Consider the following 22523-nt stretch of genomic DNA (forward strand, 5'->3'; position numbering starts at 1 on the left):
TAGAAAGTGGCAGTTTTTATGGGGGAAGCACTGCCTGGCTTTTTGACAGTTTGGCCTACTTTACTATTAAATATTATTTAGTGGAATAAAATGAGCCACAACTCAAATGAGACCAGGCCATGATTATAAATCATGGTATCATCTGGTTGCCCGTTCCATATAAACATCTGAATATGGAGAATTTCAGACTGTAGAGGAGAAAAATGAGAGCACTGCTAATTCTTTGCAAGGACATGGAGACATTAAACTACACAGAAAAACTTAGTTGTTGGTGTTTAGAAGCTATATCAGTTTCTCATTATTGAAGTCATGGGGTTCAGGGGTTCATATTTGTCTTTCACTAACAAATATTTGTAACCCTCTGACCTAATTTGCTCAGAAAATGCCCCAGTGTCAGACATTCATCATGCTTGGTTTCCTCCATACCAGATAACAAACCATTCCAAGACTGGGAATGGTGTTTAATATAAGTGGAGTTAGAATATTCTGATAAAACTATATTATGTTATTATATTATTATATTATATTATTCATCAGTGTAACTAACTTGTCTGATGGGTTGATAGAGCTGAAAATGAATTGGGAATTTAGGTAGGCTTTTACATTGAAAGGTGTTGCAGTAAATATTAAAAACATAAAAAATGGTTTATCTCTCTATCGGCCCTGAGGTCTCACTCCTCAGGCCTGATTTTAGTTTGGAGCTGAGCTGGGTCCTAGCCACCATTGCCCAACTCGTCCATGCAACTCCCTACCCTTGGCAGTTTTCTACCACCTGTTCTCTGCCTCTGTCCCGGGGTATTTCTGTACCCCAAAAGGCCACACAAACACAACTTTAAAACCCAATAACTTTTCATACAGGTTTATATGTTCAACTCTCAATCCACAAACCCTCCACACAAGATTGCATCATATAGACAAAAATATGAACTGCCCTCCTATATGAGATGATGTTAGACCTGTAAAACCCTTAATGTTCATAGTTTTTTAACACCAATAAATCCCACCTGGGTCCAGCTGGTTCTTGGGAAGCTCTATATTGCCACGACCTCTAACCTCCGTCCTCTGACCTCCTCAGAGCTCTCAGCCCTCCTACTTCCCTGCCCCACCCAGTCACTGGCTCTCCTTTATTTTACTTATTAAAATGGGAAGGTTCTGTTGAAGTCACATGACCAGACAGCCCTTCTTGGGGAAGTGGAATTAATATTAAAATACAAACAGCTTCAGGACTATCTACAGAAAGGCATATCTGATATTTACCCTGAAATTTACTAGTGTATATTATTAAAATCCTGAAAATTATGAGTGAGGTTGAGGAAGAATGGAATCCTGTAGCCGGGCAGTTCTCCGCTGGGACCCACCTGTACTCCTGCTGTATCCCTCCCCCATGCCTCAGGAGGACGAAACTGGAATTTTTCACAACAGTTGGGTTGGCAGATCTCTATGAACTTGGGGCCTACCCAGTCTATATAATGAGCTGCTGACCAACCAAAGCTACACAGTGAGACCTGAATTTAGAAAAGAAATTAATCAGTTTGGTCTATAGTTTGGGACTAAAAGTGTCGCTTGAGGGTAGAGGACATGCCTTCATTGATCTTGGGATTCCGCTGCCAAGCATCCTGAGTGGCTAGGATTATAGGTCTCAGACTCTTGGCTCAAGCCTTTTGAATTAAAGTATTTCTACCATCATGACTTTGTGTGGAATAGAAAATCATAGCATTTTATTTTATTGCAGAGAATATAAAATATATTTTACTACTCATATGATATATAAAATGTTATAATTTTCTAAAGCTCTCCTAAGGCTAAGGATGTAGTTCATTTGGTAGGATACTGTTTGCCAAGCATGCATGAAGCCATAGGTTCAAACCCCAGTACTACATAGACTGGACTTGGTGGCACATGTCTATAATAACAGCGTTTAGGAAGTGGAAGGAGGATCAGGAAGTTCAAGGTCATCCTCAGCTAGAGAACAAATTCATGGCTGGCCTGTCATGTAGAACACCTGTCACAAAAAACAAATAAATAAAGGTCCCTGGATTACATTAAATATGCCAAACTTTATGTACTAATAAGGAAACACATTTTCTTAATTTAGTTTAAGAACTAGTATATTTATTGATATATGATACATTCAGGGCTAGAGGTGCTGTCTGCTCTTCAAAATAACTAGAGTTTGACTCCCAACACCCAAATAGCAGCTCAAAAACATGTGTAATGACAATTTTAGTAGAGCAGATACTCTTCTCTGGCTTCCCTGACACCACATACATACAGTTCACAACACACACACTCACACACACACACACACACACACACACACACACACACACACACACACACACATGCAAAATGTCCATCCATATGAAGAATAAAAGTATTTTTAAAAAAGATATGATACATTCAACTTTATCAATACCATGTTATATAAGAATGACTGTCAGTTTATAGCAGAAATTAAGACTTTTCTCAATTCTGTAAATTGTAGGGAGAAACACATCTTGTCTTTCCTAAAAAAGCTTCTGTGGAACAGCTCCAGAAAGTGCGTGACCTGATCGCCAGGGAGAGGAGCAGCAGACTGGATGGATCTAGTGAGAAGGTGGAGCTCTCTCAGCACCCTGCTGTCAAGCAGTCAGAAGATCCTGCTGGGCTAATGCAGCACTCTGGAAACCAGACTGGGCAGCTGCTGAGCCTACCCACTGCTCCAATGGTAGTGTGAAAACCCACCATTCCATACTTTTGTCAGTGTTGAAACAACAAAAGAGAAGCATTCCAGAACTCACGTCTCAAATGTTCTTGGATTTAGAACTCTAACATTCTTAAGTTTACTAAGAATTTCAAAATTGTCAGTTATAGCAAATGTGAGGGAAATGAGCACCTTTCATTTTCCTCCTTCCTTCAGTTCCTTCCAGACAGTTTCTTGCCATGTAGCCCAGGCTGACCTACAAGCCATGATCCTCACACTTGAGCCTCTTGAGTGGTGTGATTATAGTTGCGCATAAACATGCCCAGCTGTTGTACCTACATTTTAAAACATAACTTGTGGCATACTTCTCCTGAAACAATTATGTTTTGTTTATTGTTTCTTATCTACTTTTCTCAGTACTTAAATCACTAACACAGTGAGCATGTCTTTAACCTCAAATGAAATTACTGAACCTGAGTGTATTATAACAATTAGATAGATTGAATGTCTTTATTGTATTTACCCTTGTAATCTAAATTTACCTGCTGCCAATCTTAATGTGAACTTAATCCTCTTGGGGAAACTATTATCAATATCTTAAGTAAAAAAATGGGTTCTTTAGGTTTTAGGTATAAGATAATCTATTAATAAGCTGACAGTAAATACTTAGTAAAATTTAGTTACTAACATGAAGAACAGAAGTCAAAGTTTTGATTGCCTTTGTAGGCCATAATGACAAATTTAAACGATCCCATTTAAAATAGCTGTGCGTCTTTTCCTGGGGAGATATAAACAAATATCTCCTATACCTCAGATAGTACACTAGCAGTAGACCAAGAAAATGAGTTCATCCAAGTCTAGCTTGGTGAACTGCTGAGTTATTGGGCTTACTTAAAGGCTTATGAATAACACGGAAACAGCTGCATCACTGGAAAGGTCCACCCGGTGTGGGACATGGGTGCACTCCTCCCAGAAACTGCATCGATGGAGTCTGATTCGCAGTCAGCTTTCCACTCCTTATTTATTGTGGTCAGTCCTGGCAGCACGTGCAGCTGGGTTAGGTCCTGGAAGGACAGAGAGAAAGTAAAACCGTAGGCAAGAGTCTATATTAGTTACTGTTCTGTTGCTGTGGTAAAACACCATGTCTATGGTAAATTTATAGAAAAGGGGGTTTATTTTAGAGCTTATGGGTAAAGAGTGTTAGGGTCCATGATGACAAGGGACAGCATTGCAGCGTGGGTGACATGCAGCCTGTGGCAGCTTACATCTTGAACTATAAACGGGAAGCAGAAAGAGTGCTAACTGGGAATGGCATGTGCTTTTGAAACCTCGGTGCTTACCTCCATTGACACATTTCCTTCAGCAAGGACATACCTCCTAAATGGCCAAAGAGTGCCAGCATCTGGGCCAAAGATCCAGGTGCCCAAGACTTATGGGTGGCAACATTTCATTCAAGCTACCACGGGTTCTAAAGCCCTTCATACACTTTCCTTTCGTGGGGGACTAGCCTAGTCTTGTAAATGTCTCCTGAGTGCTGCTCACCACAGCTTCTGTGATTCTGAGATAGCAGACGTCATAGAGGACAATATTCTTAACAATAGAGGAGATACTTGGTGTGCAAAGACTCCTTTTGATAAACATTATTAATATTCCCAATCTTCACTATCAAGTTTTTGTGATATTTCCATAGTAATTTTCTGAATAATAAGTTTAAACTATTATCAATTTCTTTTCATTTTAGTGAAATACCTTGTCATTTTCCACCATGCAGTAAAATTTTACATGATCAATTCTTTTTTTATTTAAACAAGTTTATTTTAAAAAACAGAGATAAATGTACAAATATTTAAAGCATTTTTGTATAAAACTATGAATATATTTTTGTGAGTACTTGATTTTTTTTAAAGGTTTGATAGTATGCACTGATATCTTACTAGTTACAATGAGCATAAAGCGTATGTAAAACAAAACATAACATGGAAATAGTCAAAGTTTTCTTGGTGTGTATAGATTAAACATAATGATTTATAAATACCAAGAATTGCCACAAAGCTACATTCTTAGCTCTTGAATTATTAATGATTTAAGATCTAGGTATACCACACTCTGAGTGGGCGCTACATACACTTTTTTTTTCTAAGAAGGACTGAGGCTTCCACGTTTTGGCCTTTGTTTTTTGTTTTGTTTTGTTTTTGAGCTTCATATGGTTCTTGGGTTCAAGTTGTTTCTTGGGTATTTAGAGATTTTTGGGGCTAGTATCCAATTATTAGTGACTACATATTATGTCTTTTCTTTTGTGACTGGGTTACCTCACTCAGGATGATATTCTCTAGATACATCCATTTTCCTAGAAATTTCATAAATTTATTGTTTCTAATAGCTGAGTAGTATTCCATTGTATAAATGTGCCACAATTTTTGTATCCATTCATCTACTGGAGGATATCTGGGTTCTTTCCAGCTTCTGGCTATTATAAATAAGGCTGCTGTGAACATGGTGGAACATGTGTACTTATTATATGTTAGAGCATCTTTTGGGTATATGCCCCGAAGTGGAATAACTGGGTCTTCAGGTAGGACTATGTCCAATTTTCTGAGGAATCGGCAGACTGATTTCCAGAGTAGTTGTACCAACTTACAACCCCACCAGCAGTGGAGGAATATTCCTCTTTCTCCACATCCTCGCCAGCATCTGCTGTCATCTGAGTTTTTGATCTTAGCCATTCTGACTTGTGTGAGGTGGAATCTCAGGGTTGTTTCAATTTGCATTTCCCTGATGACTAAAGATGTTGAGCATTTCCTTAGGTACTTCTGAGCCACTCGATATTCCTCAATTGAGAATTCTTTGTTTAGTTCTGTACCCCATTTTTTAATGGAATTATTTGATTCTCTGGAGTCTTAACTTCTTGAGTTCTTTGTATATATTGGATATTAGACCTCTATCAGATGTGGGGTTGGTAAAGATCCTTTCCCAGTCTGTTGGCTGCCGTTTCGTTCTCTTGACAGTATTCTTAACCTTACAGAAACTTTGCAAACATGATCGATTCTTAAACCCACCCATCCTCTTTTCATTTTGGCTAATTCTGGATCCTTCAAGCTCTTTTTTCCTTGGCAGTCAAAGATTGAGAGTCTTTTTCTTTGTCTCATCCTAGAAGACCCCAAGATGCTCCTTTGAAAATAATAAAGTTGTAGGTCCTGGCCAGCTAAGAGACAGATGTGCCCTCTTTTCTTGTAACTTGTATTGAGTAGTAGTTTCTGTTTGTCTTTTTCATGAAAGATTTAACTCCTTGGACTCCTAGAAAAGGTTTAATTCCTCTGTCCATACTCATTTGTGTCTCCTTTGATTTATAAAACCTGTAAGTACTTCAAGTACTTGTTTTTCTTTTCATTAGCTTCATACATTTCATTGGTTTATAGTAATACATTCAGCCAGTTCTCAGAAAGGTAACTGTTGAATCATCAGATGTACAGGAGCCAGCATGTGTGAAATGAAAGGCTTGTAAACTCTGGAGCTTTCAGAGTTTGTGTTTAGAAACAATTACTCTTTAGGTAATGTTTCACATCTTGAGTACAGAGTTGTCAGTTACAGAAAAGCAGACCTGCTTGACTGACAGGATGTAACTCCAGTCATTCCACTTCATACAGCAGCGTTTTCTGTAGTTTTCTTTTTTTGAGACAAGGCCTTACTTCAGCAAGATTGCCTTAAACTCACTATCCTCCTCCCTCCACCCACAAGATGCCAAGGTTATAGGCAGAGGTCACATTTTTTCAGTGTACATTTTACCTGTGATAGAATATTGAACATAATACAATAACTATTTATTTATAGATCGTTTGCTTCTACAGTAATAGTTCATATATCAATCATGTAAAACTTAAGGGATAAGATAAGAAATTTAAAAACCCTCCTGTGGACTCTCATATCCCTTCTGTGTGTTTAAGCAGCCCATCAGAGATACCTTCGGTCTTTGTCAGTTTCTAAATACATTGATCCAGACACTGAGTCTTAGTTAACCTTTCTTTTATTTTTAACAGCTTTGAAGTTTTCTCATTAGAGTGTTAGAACACATCTTTTTAAAATTTCCTACTGTCTTTTGTTAAAGTTCAATGAATTCTTACAAAAACTTGAACATATTTATATATATTCCTGAACTAAGTACTTCATTAGTGTTGTAGCTCAGGAAGCCTCTTCCTACTTTCTGAATCATGGTTTTGCTCCTCAACTTGCAGTTAAAGCAGAATGTGAAGCATAAATAACGACAGCTTTAAGATGCTGTCAGTCAAAACAAACTGCCATTAGTACCAGCAAAACTTCCTGAGATATATGCTATTGATGGGAAAGTGTTTATCAATTCTTCCTTGGTTCTTATTTCTTTATGAACAGCTCTTAGCTAGCTATCCATGAATTACTAGAATACTTTTTTAAAAAAACCTGAAATGACCTCAGACTTGGTATGTACATCCTAGGTGTTGAGAATACACTTTACAAAACAAGATTTACTTATCTTTATGGATGTGAGCCTGCCTGAGTTTAAGCCACAAAGGACATCAGATTCCCTGAGCTAGAGTTACAGACAACCCTGAGTTGCTATGTGGGTGCTGGAAACTGAACCCAGGTACTCTGCAAGAGCAGTAAGCATTCTTTACCACTGAACTGTCTGTCTAGCTCCTAGAATACACTTGACTTTAAATATCATTTCATTCAAACTTTTAATCATCAGTTTCTATTCTGTGCGAGAACTTAGCAGTTATTTTTACCATCAATCATTTTAAGTGTTAATAACAGTTGAGATTTATAATGAATATCAAATTGAAAAAAAACTTAACTTTCATTGAAGCTAAATAAATTCTAGTAAACTTTGTGTTTCTTTAACTATATCAAGTGATTTTTTTAAAGTTTAAATCATGATGCATATAAAATTATTAAGAATTTTTCATGAATTCTTTATCATTGTAAATTACTGCCTGTTTTATATAAGGATATATTTTAAAAATAATTACCATAATTTATGACTATTCCATTGAAATCATTAAATAATAGACTAATGGGAAAATAAAATAACCTACACATTTATTCTTATTACAGTGTTGGGGTTGGCAGCCAACAGTTCTCAAGTGATAAAAAATGATGCTATGCTACTGAGTGATAGACTCTCTGAGCTCATTAAGTCTTAAATGTATATGTCTCACTAACCAACAATAAGGCAACTTCTTAGTCTAAATCTATTTAAGAGAAGGCATCTATTTGGGTGTAAGAATTTTAAGGTTCAGTAATTTGCTATTCTACCACTATTAGATGTCAGACATAGCTTTACATCCTTAAGTAGGAGATTGCTTCAGTTATGATACATCCTAATAGCTAAATAGTTTGAACATTTAGTCTCTGTTAAAAATGAGGAAGCTAGGACTGGAAATATTACAATAGTTAAGAGCATGTATTATTCTTGCAGAGGTTCTCACCATTCATATCAGGTGGCCTAGAACTACCAGTAACTTCAGCTCTGTGGGATCCAGTAACCTCTGCTGACCTCCTCAAGCACCTTCGCTTATGTGTACACCCATGCACAAGTTTAAAATACATGTTTTTTAATGATGATGATGAATGCGGTGGGTGGGACATTAATTCCGGCATTCAGAAGGAGACTGAGCCAGGAGGATCATGAGTTCTAAGATAACATGAGCTATATAGGGATGCCCTGCCAAAACAAACAATAAGTTGTAGTCTGTCTGAGCTCAAGACCAGAATTATATGGAGAAGATAGGTAAACTAAAACTGGTAAAACTAAACACTATAAATTATATGTATGTAACATTTCAATTTTTCTTATTGAAAACACAAACGTGTGAAATTTAAAATGTGGAAAAGCATATACACATAACTAATATTCTGAAAAGTCATAAATTCATGAGCAATATACTATTTATACCTCTTAGTAGTTCATAGGATTTCTTTTTGCAACAATATGTAGTTTGCACTATATATTTAGTTTTTGTAAAAAATGTCATTGAATTCCAAAAGGAACTAAAACTGTCACTTAAAATTTATTATTAAACAGAACTTTCATGCTTAAAAATAGGCTCCAGTTCTAGAAGTCACAAATATAAAGGCTGGTGTGAGAGGTGGCAAAGAGCTGGTAGGCTTGGAGATGGCTGGTTCTTCCCTGGAGACGTGAGGTGCTCATCCGGCACCCCTGCCTTGACAGAACCCTGCGTGTGTGCTTTCTACAGACTCATAAATAACTGCAAGTATGAAGAGTGAAGAAAAAGCCTTTTTGGTCTCAAACATTTTAAACTTCCACTTATACTCCAAATAAATTTTCCTGTGTCAGGCAATTAACTGCTGCCTTATGTGGCCTTAGAACATGGCTCCCCGGCTGCCATAATTGCCCTGCAATCAACAGCCTTCTATTTTTATGGCGTAAGCCCCCCCTTTATGGGCCAATGAATATGTAACAAAATAAGGCAAGAAAATAAACTTTATTGTTCAAAATCATTTAAGTGCCATTAAAACGACAATGAATGAGGTAATTTCCAGACAGAAAGGAACAAATTGAAAATAAAAATACTCTGAGTTCTTACCTTCTCACTTAAGAAAAAGACACCAATTTAAGTGTATTGTTTTAATAAGAATTCTCTCAAATAAAAACAGAGACTTTGTTTTATATAAATTTTGCTTTATTTCTATTTATGTCAGTCATCATGTTCTCCCTGTTGACTTTTCTACTGCTTCAGTTCTTAAAACGGAACCGTGTTTGCATTTTTCTCAACTGTTGACGACCTGTTAACTGAGATCCCATCTCATCTGACACCCTGGTCTCTCTCCTTAGTAAGGCTTCTCGGTGGCCTAGGCCTGTTCTCTCCCAGGTTGCGCTGGCATCACAGGCCTGTGTTTGAACTGGTGTTTCTAACAGACCAGTGCTTGAGAGCTTCCTTGGCTGATTTAAACCGAGTCAGTATGCAGCGTCCCCTTGGTCGTGAGTGGCCTAGATTTCTTGCTGCTGCTCTTCCACTCCCTTCACTGCCTCCGTTTCTCAAACTTGTCTTACATGTCTTTATCTTTTCATTATGTGCCTCCAGTAAGACATTATGAACACATATTCTGAATGTATTTTATTTGTTTTATTCATGAATATTGTATACATTATACAACAATACACAGAAAAGAACTCATTTAATTCTAAAAATTGGTAATACAATGCCTAGTTTCTAACTATGCATATAAATCTACATTTTACATAGTACTGAAAATTTTGAATTTGAGTGTATAACTTTGTAAAATCTCATGATTAACATTGTGTTGTTGTTGCTACATTGTGATACAAATTTTGCTGATGAATATGTGCAGGGAAGGAATCCATGCTAGAATAGAATGCCCTCTCATTTTTGCCTTGTCTACTTGTATTAACTTTAATACTCAGAGTACTTTTGTAATTTTTAAGCCAAGGATGGTGTCTCGGGGTTTCTGTCCCTGCACAAAAATCACCAAGAAGTAAATTGGGGTTATTCAGCTTACACTTTCCACAGTGCTTGTTCATCACCAGAGGAAGTCAGGACTGGAACTCAAGCAGGTCAGGAAGCAGGAGCTGATGAAGAAGCCATGGAGGGATGTTGCTTACTGGCTTGCTAACCCTGAGTGGCTTTCTTATAGAATCCAAATCTACAGGCCCAGGGATGGCACCACCCACAATGGGCTGGGCCTGACCCACTTGATCACTAGTTGAGAAAATGCCTTACAGCTGGATATCATGGAGGCATTTCCTCAGCTGAGGCTCCTTTCTCTGTGATAATTCCAGCTTGTGTCAAGTTGACACAAAACCAGCCAGTGCAAATGGTGTTTAGTAAAAGCAGCACTCAGGAGGCAGAAGCAGGTAGACCTCTGAGGAGAATCTGGTCTACAGATTATGTGCTAGAGCAGCCAGGACTGCAAAGAGAAATCTGTCTTGAACACCAAAACTAAAACTAAAACCCTTCATGCCTATAAATGTGCTTAGCCAGGAGCACCTGAAACTGTAACCCTGCCACACACCATAGACACAGGTGGGAGCAGGCCACTTCTTCCTCCTGCCATTCTTCTCTGAGTGCTTCTGCAGTTCATGGGGGAGCCACTTTTAATCTAAATATTAGCCAGTATTATAAGTTCCTTGCTTTAAATTTTTTACTAAGGCTGATGATAATTCTAACATTTTCTTCCCATTGAACCATGCAGTACAATTCATCGGTGCCTGCAGTTAGCCCACGTTAGGTGCCACTAAGATCTAGAGTCTTTGTTCTGCTACATTTCTTCAATTGATTTTGCTTGTTTTAGACAGGCTTTTGCATACTCCAGGCTGGCTTTGGAACTTACTGTGTAACCAAGAGTAATCAACTGAGCTGCCTGCCTCTGCCCTCCAAGTCTAGTACTGTGGGTCTGTAGCAGCACACCTGGCTGTAAGGGCTCAGCCTGTTCTCACTTGATCGCTCAGTACTAAGTGTTGCTGGTCATTTCTTATTGTAAGTGGTTAGCTGCTAATCTAGCTACTCATGGAGAAAATACACCTATCATTCCTATTTTTCTCCTGCTCGGTGCTTCCCATAGTGGGCTGAATCTCTTAATATCAATTTACCCTATCAACACAGTCTCTCACAGACATTCCACAGACCACCTACCCCAGTGTATGGTCCTTCACTGATACTCACAAAGTGATTCTAGTTTAGGTTACATGCTAGATAAGCACTGTATCAACTGAGCTACACCCCCAGCCTTGCTGGGAATTAAAAATAGGTTGTTTGACTTACCATTTTATTCCTAGTATCCTAGGAAATAGGGGATCAGTAAACATTTATGGAAATAAGCGTGATTAGATTTCTGTGTACAATAGGCTACTTGGTCTTTGAGGGCAGTGGCCTTGTTTTTTTCAGTCTTAGTTATTTTTCCAGTGTCTGATTCATTCACAGACATATTTATTGACTTACTGTGGTAGATCTATGAATGTGTGATTCATTTTTCTTTCTTTTGTTACTTCATTTTTTTCTTTTAATCTTCCTCTTTCTCATCTTGTATGTATGAGTGCATGTGTGTATTCATGAATCTGTCCGTGTGTGTGTGTGTGTGTGTGTGTGTGTGTATCTGACATACTGACGATTGATTATACCTAGGCTTCATAAATGCTAGGCAAGCACTATACCCCGAACCCTATGTCCTCACCTTACCTTGCACCTGCTGAGATGGTGTGAGCTACTTGTCCACCCTGTCTTGAACCTGACAATTCTCTGGCCTGAACCTCTGCTGTAGTTGGGATGCAGGCCTGTGACACTGAGCTGAGCTACTACTCCTTTCCTATAGACATATCCCAGTGTATAGCACAGTGCCTGGCATACTATATTTGGTAATGATTTGCTAATCATTTACTATGATTTACTATGATTGCCCTTGATAAGTAGCACCTGCCTCCTGATTAATTGTTTCTGTGTTGTGATAATTTATAAAGTATATTAATTTTACACTTCTACATAATTAGCTAAGTTAGGTATAAGTTCTGTGTTCTTAATCATCAGAATTTCAAATCATGTGCTTCATGTGTTTTCAGTAAGATACTTGATTCCAGACTCTCCATCCCCTTCCCCATATGCATTTCATTTTTCTTACTGCTTAAAGGCTTTTAGGGTTTTATTTTTAACCTACTGCTATTCAGTGTTGTAATCTAGTTAGTTTCCCACTCATCCTAGGTCTTCAGCTATGTGAGATTTGTTTCTGTTATTTCTTTGAAATGTTTCCTTTTTTCCAAAGATTTGCTTACTAATTTTTATGTGTATGAATGCTATATCTGCCTGTATACCTGCATGCCAACAGAGAGCATCAGACCTCTGGAAGAGTAGTCAGTGCTCTTAACAATAGAGCTATCTATCCAGCCACTAACCCTTTTTGCCATGTTACTTTTTTCCACTGTTTGTAATTATATCTAGAATTCCACCTATATTTGGAAAGTATTCTGATTTGTCTTGAGTGTATGTTCCTTTTATATTTAATTTTTTTTGTTTTTATTGGATATTCTCTGTATTTACATTTCAAATTTTATCCCCTTTCCTTCTACTGCCGTTCCCCCTCCCCCTCCACTTGTTACTATGAAGGTACTCCCTGTCCCAACCACCCTCTTCACCTCAACACCTTTGGCATTCTCCTATGTGGGGACAAACACCTTCACTGGACCAAAGGCCTCTTCTCACATTGAAGCCAAACACTGCTATCTTCTGCTACATATGCAACTGGAGCCATGGGTCTCTCCATGTGTGCTCATTGGTTGGTGTTTTAGTTCCTGGGAACTCTAGAGGGCTTGGTTGATAGATAATGTTGTTGTTCCCATGGGGTTAAGACCCTTTTTGCTCTTTCAGTCTTTTCTTTAGCTCCTTCATTGGGGAAACCATGTTCAACCCGAAGGTTAGCTGCAAGCATTCTCAACTGTATCTGTATGACTCCCGACAGAGCCTCCAAGGAGGCATTCATATCTGGCTCCTGCCAGTAAGCACTTCTTGGCATCAAGGTAGTGCTTGGGTTTGGTGGCTGCATATGGGGTGAATCCCCAGGTGAGGCAGTCTCTGAATTATCTCTTCTTCAATCCCTGCTCCTCTACTGGTCCCTGTATTTCCTCCCATGAGTGCTTTGTTCTCCCTTCTAAGGACTGAGACATCCACATTCTGGTCTTCCTTCTTTTTGAGCTTCATAAGGACTGTGAATTGTTTCTTGGGTATTCCAAGCTTTTTGGGCGAGTCTATGCTTATCAGTGAGAGCATACCATGTATGTTCTTTTATGACTGTGGTACCTCACTCAGGATGATTGCTTCTAGTTCCATCCATTTGCCTAGGAATTTCATAAAGTCATTGTTTCTAACAGCTGAGCAGTACTCCACTGTGTAAATATACCACAATTTCTTTATCCATTCCTCTGTTGAAGGACATCTGTGTTCTTTCCAGATTCTGGCTATTATAAATAAGGCTGCTATGAACATGGTGGAGCATGTGTCCTTGTTAGATGTTGGAGCATCTTTTGGGTATATGCCCAGGAGTGGTGTAGCTGAGTCTTCACCTACATTGTAGTACTATGTCCAATTTTCTGAGGAACTGGCAGACTGATCTCCAGAATGGTTGTACCAGCTTACAAGCCCACCAACAGTGGAAGAGTGTCCCTCTTTCTCCGCATCCTCACCAGCATCTGCTATCACCTGAGTTTTTGATCTTAGCCATTGTGAGTGGTATGAGGTGAAATCTCAGGGTTGTTTTGATTTGCGTTTACCAATGACTAGGGATGTCGAGCATTTCTTTAGGTGCTTCTCAGTGATTCCATATTTCTCAGTTGAGAATTCTTTGTTTAGCTCTGTACCCCATTTTAAATTGGATTATTTGATTTTGTGGATTCTAACTTCTTGAGTTCTCTGTATATATTAGATATTAGCCCTCTATCAGCTGTAGGATTTGTAGATACTTTTCTAATCTGTTGGCTGCCGTTTTGTTCTTTTGACTGTGTCCTTAGCCTTACATAAGCTTTGCAATTTCATGAGGTCCCATTTGTCCATTCTAGATCTTACAGCATAAGCCATTGGTGTTCTCTTCAGGAAAATTTCCCCTGTGCCTATATGTTCTAAGCTCTTTGCCACTTTCTTCTCTATTAGTTTCAGTGTACCTGCTTTAATATGGAAGTCTTTAAACCACTTGGACTTGAGCTTTCTAAAAAGAGATAAGAATGGATCCATTTGCATTCTTCTGCATGCTGACTGCCAGTTGAACCAGCACCATTTGTTGAAGAGGCTGTCCTTTTTCCATTGAATGTTTTTAGCTCCTTTGTCAAAGATCAAGTGACCAGAGGTGCGTGGGCTTATTTCTTCAATTCTGTTCCATTAATCTACCTGCCTGTCTCTGTACCAATACCATGTGGTTTTTATCACAATTGATCTGTAATACAGCTTGATATCAGGGATAGTGATTCCCCTGGTAGTTATTTTATTGTTAAAAATAGGTTTTCATATCCTAGGTTTTGTGTTGTTCCAAATGAATTTGTGTGGTGCTGCTTCTAGCTCTATGAAGAATTGAGTTGGAATTTTGATGGGGATTGCATTGAATCTGTAGACTGCTTTTGGCAAGATGGCCATGTTTACTATGTTGATCCTTCCAATCCATGAGCATGGGAGATCTTTCCATCTCCTGAGATCTTCTTCAATTTCCTTATTCAGAGACTTGATGTTCTTGTCATACAGATCTTTTGTTGCTTAGTTAGGATCACACCAAGGTATTTCATATTGTTTGTGACTATTGTGTAGGGTATCTTTTCCCTAATTTCTTTCTCAGCCTGTTTGTCCTTTGAGTAGAGGAAGGCTACTGATTTGTTAGAGTTAATTTTATATCCAGCCACTTTGCTAAAGTTGTTTATCAGCTGTAGGAGTTCTCTGGTGGAATTTTGGGGGTCTCTTAAGTTTACTATCATATCATCTACAAATAGTGATATTTTGACTTCTTCCTTTCCAATTTTTATCCTTTTGACTTTTTTTTTTTTTTTTTCTGTCTACTTGCTCTGGCTAGGACTTCCAGTACTATATTGAATAGGTAGGTGGAGAATGGGCAGCCTTATCTTGTCCCTAATTTTAGTGGTATTGCTTTGAGTTTCTCACCATTTAGTTTGATTTTGGCTACTGGTTTGCCGTATATTGCTTTTACTATGCTTAGGTATGCACCTTAAATTCCTGATTTTACCAAGACTTTTAACATGAAAGGGTGTTGAATTTTGTCAAATCGGTTCTCAGCATCTAGTGAAATGATTACGTGGGTTTTTTCTTTGAATTTATTTATATAGTGGATTACATTAATATATTTCCATATATTGAACTATCCCTGCATTTGTGGAATGAAGCCTACTTGATTATGGTGAATGATCCTTTTGATTTCTTTTTGGATTCAGTTTGCAAGAATTTTATTGAGTATTTTTGCACCGATGTTAATGAGGAAAATTGGTCTGAAGTTCTCTTTCTTTGTGGGGTCTTTGTGTGGTTTAGACATAAGCATAATTATGGTTTTGAAGAATGAGTTGTGTAGTGTTCTTTTTGTTTATATTTTGTGGAATAGTTTGGAGAGAATTGGTATTAAGTTTTGTATGAAGGGCTCATACAATTCAGCACTGAACCCATTTGGTTCTGCTTCTGATTTTTTTTTTTTTTTTTCTTTTTTTGGTTGGAACACTTTTGACGACTGCTTCTATTTCTTTAGGGGTTAGGATACTGTTTCAGTGGTTTATCTGTTCTTTATTTAACTTTGGTATCTGGTATCTGTCTAGAAAATTGTCCATTTTCTCTAGATTTTCTAGTTTTGTTGAGTATAGGCTTTTGTAGTAGGATCTGATAATTTCTTGAATTTCCTCAGTTTCTGTTGTTATGTCTCCACTTTCATTTCTGATTTTGCTAATTTGGATACTCTCTATGCACCTTCCTGTTAGGCTGGCTAAGGGTTTATTAATTTTGTTGATTTTTCTCAAAGAACCAGCTTCTCTTTTTGTTGGTTATTTGTATAGTTCTTGTTGTTTCTACTGGGTTGATTACAGCTCTGAGTTTGATTATTTCCTGCCATCTACTCCATCTGCTTCCTTTTGTTCTAGAACTATTAGGTGTACTATCAAGCTGCTAGTGTATGCTCTCTCCAGTTTATTTTTGGAGGTACTCAGAACTATGTTTCCCTCTTAGCACTGCTTTCACTGTATCCCATAAGTTGGGTATGTTGTGCCTTCATTTTCATTAAAATCTAAAAAGTCTTTGATTTCTTTCTTTATTTTTTCCTTAACCAAGTTGTCATTGAGTAGAGCATTGTTCAGCTTCCATGTGTATGTGGGCTTTCTGTTGTTTTTGTTGTTATTGAAGACCAGCCTTAGTCCATGGTGATCTGATAGGATGCATGGGAGTATTTCAATCTTCTTATATCTATTGAGGATTGTTTTGTGACCGATTATATGGTCAATATTAGAAAAGATGCCATGAGGAGCTGAGAAAAAGGTGTATTCCTTTGTTTTAGGATAATATGTTCTATAGATATCTGTTAATTCCAATTGGTTCATAACCTCTGCTAGTTTCACTGTATCTCTGTTCAGTTTTTGCTTCCATGATCTATCCATTGGTAACAGTGGTGTGTTGAAGTCTCCCACTATTATTGTGTGTGGTGCAATATATGCTTTGAGCTTTAGTAGGGTTTCTTTTATAAATATGGGTGCCCTTGTATTTAGAGTGTAGATTTTCAGGATTGAGAGTTCATCTTGATAGATTTTTCCTTTGATAAGTAAAAATTGACTTTTCTTTTTTGATAACTTTTGGTTGAAAATCTATTTTATTCAATATAGAATGTCTGTTCCAGCTTGTTTCTTAGGACCATTTGCTTGGAAAGTTTTTTCCTAGCCTTTTACTCTGAAATAATGTCTGTTTTTTATCACTGAGATGAGTTTCCTGTATGCAGCAAAAAGCTCGATTCTGTTTATGTATCCAGTCTGATAGTCTATGTCTCTTTATTAGGGAATTGAGTCCATTGATGTTAAGAGATATTGGGGAATAGTGATTGTTGTTTCCTGTTATTTTTGTTGTTAGAAATAGAATTGTGCTTGTGTGCTTTTCTTCTTTTGGGTTTGTTGCAAGATTATTTTATTGCTTTTCCTAGGATGGAATTTTTTTCCTTGTGATGGAGTTTTCCAGCTATTATTTTTTGTAGGGCTTGGTTTGTGGACAGATATTGTGTAAATTTAGTTTTGTCCTGGAATATCTTGGTTTCTCCATTTATGGTAAATTAGAGTTTTGCTGGATTAAGTATTCTGGGCTGGCATTTTTGTTCTGTACGACATCTGTCCAGGATCTTCTAACATTCATAGTCTGTGCTAAGAAGTCTAGTGTAATTCTGATAGGTCTGCCTTTATATATCACTTGTCCTTTTTCCCTTACTGCTTTTAGTATTTTTTTGTTTTGTTTTGAATGCTTTATGTTTTGACTATTATGTGTTGGAAAAAATTTCTTTTCTGGTCCAATCTGTTTGGAGTTCTGTAGGCTTCTTGTATGTCCATGGTCAACTCTTTATTTAGGTTAGGGAAATTTTCTTCTGTGATTTTATTGAAGATATTTAATAGGCCTTTTAGTTGGGAGTCTTCACTCTTTTCTATACTTATTATTCTTATCTTTGGTCTTCTCATTGTGTCCTAGATTTCCTGGATTTTTATGGTTAGGATCTTTTCGATTTTTGCATTTTCTCTGACTAATGTGTCAATCTTTCTATGGTGTCTTCTGCCTCTGAGATTCTCCCTCTTCCATCTCTTATATTCTGTTGGTGAGGCTTGTATCTATGACTCCTGATCTCTTTCCTAAGTTTTCTATCTCCAGGGTTGTCTTTTTTTGTGATTTCTTTGTTGCTATTTCTGTTTTCAATTTCTTCACCTGTTTGGTTGTGTTTTCCTGTAGCTCTTTAAGTGATTTTCGTATTTCCTTTTAAAGGGCTTCTACTTGTTTATGTGTGTTCTCTTGTAATTCTTTAAGGGAGTTATATTCATGCCCTTCTCCAGGACCTCCATCATCATCATGAAGCATGATTTTAAGTCCAAATCCTGTTTTTCTGGTGTGTTGAGATATCCACTATTTGCTGTGCTGGGAGAACTGGGTTCTGATGTTGCCAGGTTGTCTTGGTTTCCCGTTTCTTAGGTTCTTCCATTTGCTTCTTGCCATCTTGTCTGTGATGCTAGGTGATCTTGTTGTCTCTGTCGGGAGCTTCTCCCTCCTTTGGGTCTGTGGGTTCTCTGGTCCATGGGCTCAGGACAGAGATTGCTCCTGGGTTTTCAGTTCTCTGTGGGTAGGCTGTGAGTTCTGATGGCAGTGGCCAGCTCTGGCTTTGATCAGGAATTGTCTGTTCCCAGGCTGTACCATGCTATCTAAGCCTGGAGAGTTCCTGGGGGCCTCTCCCCTGTGGGCTCATTAGGGAGAGCCCTCCTGTGGCTTCTCTGATTGCTCAGCAATCTATAATGCAGGTCAAGAGTCCTCATGGCAGTAGGCTGTATGTGGCTTTGGCAAGAAGTGTCTGTTCCTAGGCAGCACTGTGCCACCTGCGCCCCAGAGTTCCTGGCGGCCTCTCCCTTGATAGTCAGTGGAGAGGAATTGTGGACTCATCCATGGCCTCAGGAGAGAGAGCGCTGCTCTGGCTCCTCTGGGTGCTCAGTGATCTGTAGGTATCTGTTCTTATGTCTTAATCTTAGAAAATGTCTTTGACTTCTGATCTTTGTTTGATACATTTATTCTATTTGACCATACCAGTGGCTTTTTTTATTTTAGTGTTTAAAATTTTATTCCTAAAATCTGTACAAGAGCTTTTTGAATACTGTTGGTTCCCATTTTACAGTGTTCAACTTACAGGTTTAGTTTGAGCTTTCCACTTTACAGTAGTATGAAAGAAAGGCAGTGCACATCCAGGAGAAACAGTCCCTGGAAACTAAGTGTGTTCAGTGTCTTCCTGGATCACAGTGAGCTGCAGCCCCACCAGCCTCAGCATCCTAGCTTCACAGTGTGCCGTGAAACAAAATGCTTTGTCACTCACAATGTTGTCAGCACATTTTCCAGGATATAAATAACCCCATTGGAGGGATGTCTTTATAATTAGTGCCCTCGGTCTTGGAAATGTACTTCTCTTCAGCCTCAGCTATGTTTTCCATTGTTTCAGTAGGGTTTGCTTTTCTGATACTAATACTAACACATTTTTCTTTTCTTGTGGCTCATGAGTTTTGTAGACTCTTCCTTACCTGGCAAAGCCTAGGAGCCTGCCAGCTGCATTTGCTTCCAGCACCTGGCATGGACTTAATGAGGAACTTTCTTTCGGGACTCTAAGGGTGCCGTGTCAAGAGGCAGGCTTCTTTATAATGAGATGAGTAAGATGACACACTGCTCCTCCACAGACCCTGCCCATCCACTTCTCTTGTGCGGTCCTCTAGCTTCTCACACCTTAACAGTTATTTTTGAAAATTTTCACTTTCTGTCAACACTTTTTTCAGGTGGGCATACTGCCTTGCTTTCCCCTCTAGTCCATGCGTACACCTTTCCTCTTTCCGGTGTATTCTCCGTGTGTAATATCCTGTCTCCTTTGTGATGCCGCATGTTCCAAGGGTTTGTAGTTGAAAGATGCACAGCTCAGAACACTGTTTTGCTCAGAGCTTATGATTAGGAATGAGACAGCAAATGTATGTCTTCAGTAATATACACAGTGGAAAATAGACAGGCCCAGATCTTAGTATTGTAAAGGTATTGATACAATTGTTTTTGATGAATTTTAATTGTCTCTATGAAATCAGAGAACCACAGCATTATTATATTATTTCCATAGTATTGTAAAAAGCTAACTGTAGTTTTTTTTTTCTTCTTAGGTTCTTGGTGATTTAACCATCTTAAAAGTTCTTCAGTCCAACGTTCAGCATGTGCAGCTCTATGAAGATCCTGTCCTCCAGGAGAAAGCATTGACTTGTATCCCAGTCAGTGATCTAAAAAGAAAATCTCAGGAAAAGTTGTTCAGAGCTAGAAAGTTAGATAAAGGTAGTAGCTTCCATAATGATTTATTGCTAATCATGCATCATTGCTAAATAGTAGTGCCTTTATTTAATAATGACGTAGACCTATATGGATTTTTAAGGACTATAACAATAATGGACATATATTTGCTTTTTTAAAAAGTATTTGGTGGTAACAGTGGTGAAGAAATTTTCCTATCCTAGCCTTTTAGGGATACAGTTCATTGCTATTGAGAGCTTCTCTGCTGCTGAATGCCCTTCATCACCATCCTTCCTTTTGTCCTTACGCCCGCCCTGCCCTTCCCTAACCCCAGCTCCTGGCAGTCACTGTTCCACTCTGCTTCTGTTCTTGATGGCTCTACTGCATGTAAGTGCATTGTGGTTGGCTCATTTGGTCTAGTGTAATGTCTTCAAGACTTAATCATGTGACAACATGCTGTAGATTGTATTCTGCTGTGAGGTAGATGGTGACCCAGTATGTGTGCATCCGTGTCTTGCCTGTGTCGTCATCCGTTGGTGGACACTGTGTTGCTTTCATGTTTAATTCTTATGCTGCTATGAAAATGAACAAAAATCATTTTGAGACTTAGTTATAATTATTTGGCATTTTAACTTGACAGTGCTAATATGCTAATTTTCAATTTTTTTGGAAGAATTACCAAACCTTTTTACAGTTTCTGTACCTGTTTATATATCTTTTGCCTTCTTGTTGGTGGTGCGCAGGATTTCAGTTTTTTATCTCCTTCAGCAGCTAATCTCTCTCTCTTTCTATATATATATATATATGTGTGTGTGTGTGTGTGTGTATGTATATATATACACATATACTATGTATATACATATAAATAGATATTTTATATATGTATATTTATATGTTCATATATAAAACATATTTTCTATTATACATTATTTTATATACATAATAACAGTGTTAATAGAGCTAAGGTAGCATCTCAGTTTTGATTTACCTTTCCAATAATGTTGAACATCTTTTAATGGGCATTTGTATATATATTCATCCTTGAAAAATGTCAGTTTGACGTATGCGTTTTTATTATGATATTGGTATATGTATGTCTGTGGGGAAAGTAGACTTTATGGAGGACACAGCAAGTATTAATTTTATGTGTTGTTTTTTATACTGCGATACGGATTGAACCCAGTGTCTGGTGTCTGTTAGGCAAGTGGTTCTACCCACATTCTTTAGTTTTTAAAACAGTTTTTATTATTAGATATTATTTATTGGTGCAGAATAATTTTACAACAGTTGCCTCTGTATAAGCTTGGGGTTGCTACTTACACTGAGCAACCCACTTCTGTTCTTCTATTTGGAAATAAAAATAATTAAAAGAAGAAATGAGTTAGTACATTTAAACAGCCCAGAAAAATAGTTTTGACCTTTATAATCATTTGTTAACATTAATAGTCTTAGGGTTTTAGTTGTTAATATTTTGTGGCTGTGGGGTTTTTGCTTTTTTATGTAATTGTAATAATTCTCCAATTATCTTATTGTTTGGCACTATAGTTTTAGGTCACTATATATTCGGGGAAGTGGTTGCCATGCTTTATAATGAGCATGTCTGTGTCTTCAGAGTCCCAGTCACTTGCGCATACTGCAGGCACCTCGTGAAGGGTGCCTTTCTTCTCCACAGTGGTGCTGCTGGCATTTCACCGTCCTACACCACAGTGCTGTCATGTTGTAGATGGAGAACAGGAAAAGGAATGTTTTTTTTTTTTAACTATAATCTCTTTTCCCAGTGCTCTTCATTTCCTGATGTAAATCTAAGTTTCTAACATGTATCATTTTTTTTTCTATTGTGAGGTGAGAAGTAGATTGAAGTGTTTTGACTGACATCTTGTTTTTGAGTAACTACATTCCTATCTCCATACAACCACCCCAGACTGAGGCTAGAACCCAGGGCCTTCAGCAAACTAGACAAAGTGACTACATCATATCTCAGCCCTGAGAATACTGTTACCTGCAGGGACAAGGCTGAGGAAGATGCTGACAATTCTCAGTTTATTTTGAATGTGACTATGTCATGAATGTTGTTCTGGAAAACATTAACATCATTGAGAAATACTTAAGATTCCCTTTATATGGTGCAATTCTTCAAAAATCTGTTTTCCAAGTTGTTCTGTGGAGAAAATAGTTTAATTTATGTGGAGTTTATACAAAATTTATCATCTCACATATATTCAGTTTTTTTTTATAGTTTTCATTTTCGTATCAGGGACATCTTCTTAGGGCTCTGTAACCTGTTGTAGTAGCGATGTATGTAATCACTGTACTACATGTATATTTAATCTCCA

The 22523-nt window shown here is 37.8% G+C and overlaps 1 protein-coding gene across 2 annotated transcripts in view; it reads left to right on the forward strand.

The window, feature by feature from the left end:
- Positions 1 to 22523, forward strand: part of NGLY1 (N-glycanase 1) — a 54019-nt gene that overhangs the window by 7154 nt on the left and 24342 nt on the right. The window contains exons 3-4 of one of the 2 annotated variants that reach the window (XM_080925993.1): positions 2486 to 2707; positions 20070 to 20235. In XM_080925993.1, the coding sequence (XP_080782119.1) occupies positions 2486 to 2707; positions 20070 to 20235 (388 nt within the window). The remainder of the gene's footprint in view (positions 1 to 2485; positions 2708 to 20069; positions 20236 to 22523) is intronic. The other variant, XM_080925994.1, reaches the window with a different exon arrangement.

The sequence above is a fragment of the Micromys minutus genome (assembly GCF_963924665.1).
Source record: "Micromys minutus genome assembly, chromosome: 12".
NCBI classification, from domain to species: Eukaryota; Metazoa; Chordata; class Mammalia; order Rodentia; family Muridae; genus Micromys; species Micromys minutus.